We start from the raw sequence: 11,020 nt of genomic DNA on the forward strand, positions 1-11,020 counted from the left end.
ATGTTATTAATTTATTACAAAAACACTTTCATGCATTATTATACAACTAATTTTTTTCATCATTCATTATTTTAATTATCTTTTGAGATTTCCCCCTTACATAAGGCTAAAATTTAAATGAAAATAATAATGAAGTTTAATAGTAATAAAATAATGACCTTTGGTGATCATCAAGATTTTTAAGTGATATCTTTACTAATATAGAGTGAGGTTATTGGATACACACAACATATTGATTAGAGACATCTAACATTAATTTCAATTTTATAAATGGCTACCTGTAACTCTTAAGTGTTAAAAAATATTTAATTGAAGTTATAAAAGCATGAAATTTAACTGGTAAAGCGCAAAAAATATGTTTATTATATGTTAAGGAGGAAAAATACGGTTCAAATTCTCATGTTTGTTTCTGCTTTGATCATCTATATTTTCCTATTTCTTGTTATAACTAGTAGCGGTATGTAATTTTTCACACCATTTTTAAAATTTCTAATTTATCTTATACACTATTTTATCACCTTTTGTAACATTTATTTGTTTATTGTTTGACCATGCAGCCAACATTCCTTGCAATTCTGATAGTGATTGTCCATGGAAGATATATTATACATATAGGTGTAACGACGGTTTTTGTGTGTACAAATCCATAGATCCCTCTACTATACCGCAATATATGACGGATTTGATTTTCCCTCGCTAACTTTTTATGACGCCCACTATTGTGACGGATTTTTGGTTCGTCGCAAAATTCGTCAGAAAAATGTTTGCGAAGGAAATTAGCCTACTTTGCGACGGACTCCAGCCGTCGCTAAAACTAAATTTTCTAGTAATGGAGATATTAATCAGGTGCAAAAAAATTATGTTGCTCCTAAGGTATGATTTTTTTTTTTTTAAGGAAGGTATAATTTTTTTTGTATGCCATAATATTTGAACTTTTATAATTTATTTTGAAATTTGATTTATGTTTCTTTGGCCTTTCAATTTTGCAGTAAACTTACTTTTTCTTATACTATGCAAGTCTGCACATGATAAACAAAATTCATGTTATAATATGCAAATATTTTTACTTTCGTTTTCTCCTAATAGATATTACAAAAACCATCACTCCATGAATATAATAAACTACTATAATAAATAAAAGCAATATTTTTCTAAGTAAAAATTAGAGTGCAAATGAATTACATGACATAAATGACATTCTAATAAGACCATTGTTTGTCATTTGAAGCAACACAATATATTTATTAGAATAAAATAAAATAAAATAAAATAAAGTAAAGAGATTCAGATCAAAACTAAAGAGTTCAATCATGATAAACAACCAACAACTATCTCATTAAAATCCTTTTCAGAAAAACTCAAAGGGAAAAAACTATGGTGAAATTAAAATAAAATAAAAAATAGTGCAATATAACTAGTAACTACAATTGCAAATACTAAACTCATGATTAGAAAATCATTAAAAAAGGAAATTAGAGTGTATGTTGAAGAATTGATGGAGGAGGTTCGTGAATAGGATTTTATACACAGGTTGTGGTCAAAAAGAGTGTAGGTACTTATAACTATTTTCCACTCTTATTTTCTTCCTCCATAGTCTATTCCTCGATTTTGTTAATATATTTAAGGATTAAATATGTTTTTGGTCCCTATTAATATACCAATTTTATGTTTTAGTCCCTCTAAAATTTTCCTTTAACATGTGGTATCTATAAAATTTTCAATCACTGCTTTTGGTCCCTATTTTTAAGTTAATTTTTGTAATTTTAATGAAATTGTGCAGAAATGTGTAGAATATTGCAAAAAAAAAAATTCCAAAAAATAATCATAAATTAAATATGAATTTTTAACCGTTAAAAATATAAAAATTCATATTTTGTTAATAAATTCCAATTTTTTTGGGAGAGATTCTTATAATATTATGAATTTTTCTTCAAAAATATGTATTTTACATATAAGTTTACTTTAAAGGAGGGACTAAAAGTGAAAATGGAAAAAAAATTAGGGACTAAAAGTTGAAGAAATTTTTTAGAGGGACTAAAACGAAAAGTTGACATATTTATAGAGATCAAAAACATATTTAACCCTATATTTAATCCATATTAGATAAAGCACGAGGTCAAGATTTTTTTCATTTTTTACCCTCTCTATTTTTTCTATTCCCTAAATGTTGGAAATACAAATATAATAATGTAAGATGTGGTGGGTCTAATTAAGATATTGATGTCTTATAATTGGTGTTAAAATGAATTGGTCAAATTGTATATTACACCCTCTAGTCCTATATATATAAGAAAAAAATTAGGCGAATAAAAGTTGATGTATGCAGACAAAATAAATAAACTTTTGTTGACTTAATATTTTCTTATTTATGGGACCGGCTGTAGTATTCTTTTATTACTTCTAGTTTAACACTATTTGTGTTTAGCAATTGAAGGGTCACTTTAAACTAAATATGTAGATCATGTAGCGTTGATATCAAGTTATAGAAGCTTAATCTATCTATACATATAACTAAATAGAATATCAATTATATATAGGACACTCTCAAATGTAAAGAAAGTCAAGATTAATTAATCACATAATAATTATAAAGTTTAATTACATATTTAGTCTCTTAACTTAATTCTTTTTTTTAAGTTAGTCCATTAACTATTAAACGTTTTATTTTGGTCATTTATTTTATTTTTATCATTTAATTTGGTCATATTTCATTAATTTTAACCTCCTAAAAAAGAGGATCGTTGGATAAATGAGATCTATTAGATCTAACCGTGTATCACCAACACCTAATTTATTTTAGTTTGCTTCATCTTCTTCCTCGTCTAAAATTTCATCTTCATTTTTAGAACCTTCGTCAATCTTCATCGTCTTCAACTTTTTTTTCTTTCAAAAATTCATCATTTCAAATTTAACAAAAATAAGATAATCAAACCCTTAATATCATTTAAAACATACAAATTATTTCTCAAAACTTCATTAAAACCCTTCTTCTATCACTAATTCACCGTGGTTCATTCAGAGAAATTCAAAATGGTGGATCTTGAAAACATGGGCAGAGAACTCAAATGTCCAATCTGGTACCAACTACCAATTCAATTCAATTCAATTATCATTATCGTGTTCTTCTTCCTCTCTAATTCAATTCATTTTCTTCATAATAACCCTTTCTTTATTCATTGTACAGTTTGGGTTTACTTCATTCCGCATTTTCACTCTCCAAACTCACAACAGAAATTATCATCTGTTTATGATTAACAAACCCTAATCTTAATCAAACCCTAATTTATTAACTATGATTAACTTCAGAGGTACGTCCTGCTCCTCATATTGACAATTTGGTCACAATCTACAAAAACATGGAAGCTGCTTCTGGAATCAATTTTTTTTTTTTTTTTTTTGTCAAGTAGCTTGTGGCTAGAGCTTCGCACAATTAAATTGTTAAATTGTGGAGAAGTGGAGTGTCTGAGGTTCGAACCTGACCCCTGCATATATCATGCGGTCCAAGCCGAATTTGGTGACTTATGATTGCTCTTTGAATTTTTATTTTATTTTGGGAAATAATTTGTATGTTTTAAATGATGTTAAGGGATTGATTATTTTGTTTTTGTTAAACTTGAAATGGTGAATTTTTGAAAGAAAAAAAAGGTTGAAGATGATGAAGGTTCTAAAAATGAAGATGAAATTATAGATGAGGAAGAAGATGAAGCAAACTAAAATAAATTAGGTGTTGGTGATACACAGTTAGATCTAATAGAACTCATTTATCCAACGGTCCTCTTTTTTAGGAGGTTAAAATTAATGAAATAGGACCAAGTTGAATGATGGAAATAAGAGAAAGAACCAAAATGAAACGTTTAATAGTTAAGGAAAACTTAAAAAAAAATGAATTAAATTAAGAGACCGAATATTCAATTAAGCAAAATTATAATAAGCCTCTTATGCTTGTATGAAATTTAGAAGGCTAGCCTTATTTATAATGAATTTCATCTTTCTTGATCTTCAATATTGATTTATAATCATAGTCGTTGTTCATCTTATAAACAGGTTTCTTATGATTGAGTTACAACCTCAATGGATTGATTTGTTTGACCATATCTACCGGCAATGTGAGGTTGTTGGGATAGTTTATGAAAACAACTTATATATGACATGTTTGTAAGTTTTTTTTTTGTTTATTTCTAGGCTTAAATAAGAAAAAGGTCTTTGTAAGTTCGCGCATTTTTTGTTTTAGTCTTTGTATCTTTTTTTGTTGCGAAACAATCCCTATATTTACTTAACATTTTGGCATTCGTCCCTGCTGTCCGTTTCCGTCAAAAAAACGCTTTGCTGACTAACGGACTAATATGTGGCATATGATGAGTTGGCAATTGGTTATTAGAGGGACTAAAACCAAAAACACAAATTTACACAGGGACGAAAATAAAAAATATAATCATCAAAATTTGAATTTTAAAACATATTATTTCCACCTTCTTCCTCACTATGTTATTTCTCTCTTCTTCATTTCTGCCATTCCCACCCTTCCATAACTTTGCGCCCTAACACCAAAAACTCATTTCATTGAACCATGTCTTCTCATTTCATTTGTCAATCATCATCAAATGAGTTGCCAATATGTGGTTGCAGAAAAATTATGAGGATTTTCATCTCAAATTCGCATGCCATGCTGCTACAACATGAAAAAATGATAAAGAGAAAGAGCCATTAAGCATTAATATTGCAACATTTCAGAGGTAATTGAGAAAGCTTAAATTCTCACAGTTGATTGAAGCAACCAATGGCTTCTCAGCAGCAAGCCTCATTGGTTGTGGTGGTTTTGGTGAAGTGTTTAAGGCCACACTCAAAGACGGAACATGTGTCACGATAAAGAAGCTCATTCGACTGAGTTGCCAAGGTGATAGAGAATTCATGGCTGAGATGAAAACCTTAGAAAAAATCAAGCATAAAAACGTTGTCCCTTTATTGGGATACTGCAAAGTAGGAGAAGAGAGGCTACCTGTTTATGAATACATGGAATATGAAAGTCTAGAAGAGATGATCCACAGAAGAATAAAGACATTTGAACGACGAATTTTAACATGCAAAGAAAGGAAGAAGATTGCAAGAGGTGCTACTAAAGGACTTTATTTTCTGCATCATATAATTGCATCCCTCACATCATACACAAAGACATGAAGTCAAGCAATGTATTACTTGACAATAAAATGGAGTCAAGAGTCTTGGATTTCGGAATGGCAAGACTAATAAGTGCACTTGATACACATCTCAGTGTAAGCACACTAGCAGGAACACCTGGATATGTTCCACCAGAGTATTACCAAAGTTTTAGGTGCACTGCAAAGGGTGATGTTTATTCATTTGGTGTTGTAATGTTGGAACTTCTTAATGGGAAAAGGCCTGGTGATAAGGAGGATTTTGGTGACACAAACTTGGTTGGATGGGCTAAGATTAAGGTGCGCGAAGGGAAACAAATGGAAGTAATTAACACTGATTTGCTTTTGGAGACTCAAGGAGGAACAAATGAAGCAAAACTGAAAGAAGTAATTGGCACTTATAGGCAACTCATTTGATGATGAATGAGAAATGAAATGAGAAGACATTGTTGAAGAAAATGGGGTTTGAGTTTTTGGGCACAAGCAATTAAAGAAAGAACAAATAGAGGAAGAAGAAGGAAAGAACAGAGAGAGGAAGAAGAAGGAAAGACTGGTTTTTAAAATTTAAAAATTGATGATTACCTTTTTTAAATTGCGTTTTTGGTTTTAGTCCCTATACTAACCCGAGTCATCAACTAGTGCCAACTCACGAAGTGCCACATATTGCTCTGTTAGCCAGCTCATTGTTTTTTTCACGGAATTGGACGGCAGGGACTAGATCCAAAACGTTTGGTAAATACAGGGTTTGTCTCGCAACAAAAAATCTTACAGGGAACCAAAAATGCGCCAACTTAGAGGGACTTTTTACTTATTTAAGCCTTATTTCTATAAGCACTTAATTAAACTGTTTATCAAAACATGACCATAAACTCAACACAAACATGACCGTAAGCTTGTTATGTTGGGAACCAAAGAACGTAATGCATAAATCTTATCCTTCATTTGACCTTGCCTCCTCCTCGCATAAACCAAAGTCTTGGATCTATCATTTCTCGGCTTTGGCTTGGTATCAACACTTGTAGATGTTGTGGTAACACTTGTTGTTGTTGCAAGACAGAAGTAATTATCACCATCATGTCCTTACCAGAGCTACTATTGCACGGACTGGACACAGTAGAAATGTCTCTATCTATACGAATGTCTTCATGCAGAAGCTTTGTTTGTGCTACCATTTGTTCGCACGAGTGAGGGATATTGTCGAAAACGAATAATTTCAAGCGCCTCATGAATGGTCTAGAACAATCACAAAGGTAGTTTTCCAATTATTGTCATATATCAAGATGATGTGACCACAATTATTTTTTTATAGACGATTGGCCTAGTGACTGATAAGTGCCCAAAAGTGATTTAATTCATGTGTTAGTTTAGGCATTTTGGTGATTTGTTTTACAAGTTATTGATGGAAAAGCTTCAATTTTATGCATGAATGCCATTTATGCTTTACATGCCTTACTCAGCCCTTTTTGTGCAGGAAAATACAAGCAAAGGATAAAAAATAGTCAAAGTTCACAAGATATTTTACCATTAGCGAGCATTTTTCCATTAACGAAATTGTTCCAGAGAGTGTATTGTACGCTGATAGCGAAGTTTTGGCGAAGTCACTGAAGCAGAATTGAAGCAATTCGCTATCAGCGAATATTTCACTGATAGCAAAATTGTTCCATGGAGTATTCGCCATTGGCGAAATTTTGGCAAGATCAAGTATTTCAAACAGGATAAGGGCCATGTGGAGCCACCCCATTGGTGCAGAAGCAGATTTCCAACATTTCGCTGATAGCGAAATATTTGGCTATCAGCGAAATTATGCAGACTTGGCCCATATAAATAGCTTTCTCTTCTCTTTTCAACCATTCCATTACTATTTTATTCATTTTTCTGCATACTTAGAGGGAGAACTAGGGTTTTTCTAGAGAGAGAAACACAAAGCAAGGTAGTTAAAAGTAGATTCAACCCAAGATTTGTCGAGACATCATGAATCTAGGCATGGAATCTTCATCTTTTCTTCATCCTTTGTCAAGCTATCATAAATATATGTAGCTACATCTATCCTTGTGGGTTTTGAGGTATTCAAACAAGCTATTATGTAAACTCTTGATATTTTAATATATGGTTCTAGCTTATTTATTCAATATTGTTGTTATTCTTGTATTTATAGCTTTATTGAGATTTGAAATGATATTGACAAATACTTTTGGATCTAGGAATAGAATAACAATCTATCTAAGTTTTCATTCCAGACATAGATGTTAATCTTTGATAATCACTTTTAATCTAGAATTTAATGTTTTTGGATCAATTAATAGATTGGAAAATCATCGATTAAATGATCCAATCGACTTTGTGGTCGTTTAAATAGTTTGGGAAATCGACATTTAAACGATCCCTTAGAAATAACGATATCATTTGGACACGAATGATATTGTTGAGTGATTGTGATAATGTCGTTTAAAAAGCTAGAATCCGTTATTTAATCGAGAGGTTGCAGTTGTTACGCTTGGTTGAGTGTCTCTGACCCCAAGCGAAGTAGCCTTATCTCTACTCGATTTACTTTTATGTCGAATAGTTAAAATAGTTTTACACAAACAAACTTTTATACCCAAACACTTAATATGATAAATGATGTTGAAATGCTTAAGATATACGCAACTTCCAGCGGAATCGATCTTATTATACTCACATGTAAATAGTTTATGACATGTAAAAATCTTACATCAGTGACCACACATACACTCACATGGGAAGCGAAAAGTGTTGAAATCTGGGACCAACACCAACATAAAACGCCATCACAGCCAACCACTAGGTTGTAACAACAGGGAAGATGCGGTTACAAATTTAAACTGTCAAAAGAGTAATTTTGCACCCTAGAAATAGGATTGTGGTGGGAGAAAGTGTGTCTAGCCATCAAATGATCGTTGAACCATAGTCACACGTTCACAATTTGCTTTGGTACGTGGTACACGTTTGGGTCCACGGTTCGTAATTTTCAAATAATTCGGTACGTAGAGGTATGCATAGTCGGAACCTTACAGGTTTGTGGTATAGTTTTAATTGAATTAGAACATGGACGTGATTAGGATAATGAAAACATATTATCAAATATTATTAACAGAAGGTATTTTGTATGTCCCATATCGGTCATTCACATCATGTTGAAAGGAAGAGGGAGTTATATATAAAGAAGCTTACTACTTGCTTTATCTGCTGTATATTTTCTTAGCTTAGTTAAATTAGTTCATTTCACTTTACACTTTTTAGAGTCATTAAGTAACTTATGATTGAGAGTCTCAATACTATCATAGAGAATCATTACGGAGTTAAATTGATTTAACCATCTAATTTTATGATCCGGTACTAGATAAAGAGAGTTATCAATAGAGTTACATATAGGGTTTGATTCCTCTTTTTACACATACTACCACTTACCTATTGTTTAGAAAAAAAATTGACATTGCTATTGGCCGATAATAATGGCTCAAATTGGAGAGTTATGTCACTCATGCTCATAGCTAACCAGTATCAAGAGACATGAATATATGAAGTACGGGCACTCCTTGGATTATGCGTGTTTCTGTGTTGAACATGTATCGTGTCTGACACCGACACATATAATTACACTGAATTTTCTTAAATTATCAATGGTATCGACGTGACAGTGTCTGTATCGTGTCCGATATCCGTATACCGTACCCGTACTTCATAGTTCATGTCTCATCAAAATCATTCGAATACAACCTTAATTAGAATTACAACATTAAGGATATAAATTAGATGTGTCAAGCGTGAAAAGAAGGTATGAATTCAAAGCCTTGGTTTAGAAAAGCACTAATCACCCATAGCTTTAAATTTGGCAGGTTAATTTCTGGTCCAGAGTCTTTCACCTATTTTCAACATAATACACATGAATTAATATTTCAGTAAACAAATAAAACATTGAAATAGAATAATTGATTAAATATATTTTTAGTACCATAACAATTAGAAATTTTTCAGTCCCTACGAATTATAAAATTACATGTTTTTAGTCCTTAAAACATGTAATTTTGTTGTGTAGAGACGAAAAAATGAATGCAGGGACTAAAAACAAAATTGAAAATATTTATAATGACTAGAAATATATTTAACTCAAAAATAAAATAGAAATTAACTACAAAGAGAGGGAATAAAGCTTACATTCAATGAAAATGTAAATAGAAAACCATCAGAAACAGTGGCCAAATTTGAATTCTGAACATTGAAATCTCTCAAAGATTCAAGAGACTTGTATAATGAAGCAGCCACCCTTTCTCCCTTATTGCATACTATTTTAACATAAAACCCTCTTTCATCTACTTGAAACATATCAATCTACACAAATCCAAATTAAAAAATGTTACAAATTACAATATCTTACATAGAGAGTAATTAACTAAATAAAACTTTTTATTGAGCTAATTAGATATTTATCAAACAAACCTGGACAATTTTCTTGCATATTGAACCATTGTTGTTAGTAAATTGAATCTTTTTGGGGTTATCAATTGATCCATGTTGAGTTTTGGACACTGCTAATGATGCTTCAAGTCCTGCAACCTCAGCCTTAAGCTTCTTGGCTTGTGATTGAAGTTCATGCATATATGAAACAGCATCTCCAATTATAGAAGCCTTATCCATCTATACATGTAATTAAATATAATATCAATTATATATACTTAATTCACAAATAAAAAGAAAGTCAAGGTTAATTAATCACATTTTAATTATAATAAGACATTTATGCTTCTATGAAATTTACAAGGTTAGTCTAATCAACAATGCATCTTAACCATTTTGGATAGTTAACATATAGGCCAAATAGTGGTTTTAAGTCCGAAGCAATTTTCATCTTATAAACGAATTTTGAAGATCGAGTTAGACACGACACAAATTTTATGTTACTTTTTTGTTTTGTTTTTGAGAGAACAAATTTTATCATATATAAAATATTTTGAAGTCTCCACAATGGTATCATAACTGAAATTTTGACGGCATTTTGCCACAATATAAAGGTTTGCAGTGTAAAACAACAATTTAAAACCATGGAGTGTACCTTAGTTATATTGGGAACCAAAGAACGCAATGCGTAAAGCTTATCCTTCATTCGGCTTCGCCTCCTCCTCTCAGAAACCAAAGTCTTGGATCTATCATTTTTCGACTTTGGCTTAGTATCACCACTTGTAGTTGTTGTGGTAATGCTTGTTGTTGTTGTTGCAGGAGAGGAGTAGTTATCACCATCATTTTCTACTCTTAATTCCTCCTTAGCTTCTCCATCAAAACAAGAGAAAGAACCAAGTGAAGAAGTAGGATCAAAAGTAGCAGTGATAGTATTTTCTATGTTGTGATCAAATGGGTTTGAAGGAAATGAAAGGAGTGAGTTATCAACAAAACTTTGATTCATTATAAGGTCAGAATTGAAGTTACAAATAGTAGTATCTTCATTCTCCTCCCCACGAATCAAATTGATGAATTGATCAAAGTTTGGATCGTCAATGAAATCATGTAACTCATAGTCATTGTTAATGTTTGCAAGTGTCTCTGGATAAAAATCCATTGTGTTTATTTTGGTTGAAAGTTGGAACATATGCTGAGTGAGAGATCTAAATATTGTATATGTATATATGTAACTTTTTTGTTCTTGACCCTCCGACTCTTGTAAGGCGCCCTGCTAATCCAGAGTTAGACCGAAAAGCAAATAACGTCTAGTTAAATACTGTTTCAGTCAAGATTCTAACTCAGTTTTTTTTCGCGAATAATTTATCATTAAGAGAAGTTTATTAATCACTTGAGTTCAATCACTTGATTAAATAATTTATTAATTTATTGAAATTTGACAAGATGAATAACTAATG

At 31.4% G+C, this 11,020-nt stretch overlaps 1 protein-coding gene and 1 long non-coding RNA gene across 4 annotated transcripts; one reads left to right on the plus strand and one right to left on the minus strand.

The window, feature by feature from the left end:
- Positions 1 to 696: 696 nt before the first annotated feature.
- LOC11405599 (uncharacterized) lies at positions 697 to 10,522 on the plus strand. 3 transcript variants are annotated; one of them, XR_003011519.2, is made up of 4 exons: positions 697 to 873; positions 4,045 to 4,155; positions 6,211 to 6,403; positions 6,625 to 7,265. It is a non-coding gene; the product is annotated as an uncharacterized lncRNA (long non-coding RNA). The 3 variants fall into 3 exon arrangements; XR_005646013.1 differs by lacking the exons at positions 6,211 to 6,403; positions 6,625 to 7,265 and adding an exon at positions 10,386 to 10,522; XR_005646012.1 differs by lacking the exon at positions 6,211 to 6,403.
- On the minus strand, positions 8,480 to 10,781 carry LOC11410034 (transcription factor FER-LIKE IRON DEFICIENCY-INDUCED TRANSCRIPTION FACTOR). The gene is made up of 4 exons (XM_003606283.4): positions 10,222 to 10,781; positions 9,609 to 9,806; positions 9,327 to 9,500; positions 8,480 to 9,034 (listed from the first exon to the last, which is right to left on the minus strand). The coding sequence occupies exons 1-4, from the start codon at positions 10,750 to 10,752 to the stop codon at positions 8,930 to 8,932; spliced, it is 1,008 nt and encodes a 335-aa protein (XP_003606331.2). The 5' UTR covers positions 10,753 to 10,781; the 3' UTR covers positions 8,480 to 8,929.
- Positions 10,782 to 11,020: the final 239 nt, after the last annotated feature.

The sequence above is a fragment of the Medicago truncatula genome, chromosome 4 (genome assembly GCF_003473485.1).
Source record: "Medicago truncatula cultivar Jemalong A17 chromosome 4, MtrunA17r5.0-ANR, whole genome shotgun sequence".
Taxonomy (NCBI): Eukaryota; Viridiplantae; Streptophyta; class Magnoliopsida; order Fabales; family Fabaceae; genus Medicago; species Medicago truncatula.

What these genes read in the sequence shown, in the direction of transcription:
- LOC11410034 (XM_003606283.4), bottom strand. Translation starts at nt 10,752, where the DNA reads ATGTTCCAACTTTCAACCAAAATAAACACAATGGATTTTTATCCAGAG. An exon ending in TGGTTCCCAATATAACTAAG is followed by an intron (nt 9,807 to 10,221) that starts GTACACTCCATG and finishes TTACATGTATAG; the next exon opens with ATGGATAAGGCTTCTATAAT. An exon ending in TATTTACATTTTCATTGAAT is followed by an intron (nt 9,035 to 9,326) that starts GTAAGCTTTATT and finishes TGTTGAAAATAG; the next exon opens with GTGAAAGACTCTGGACCAGA.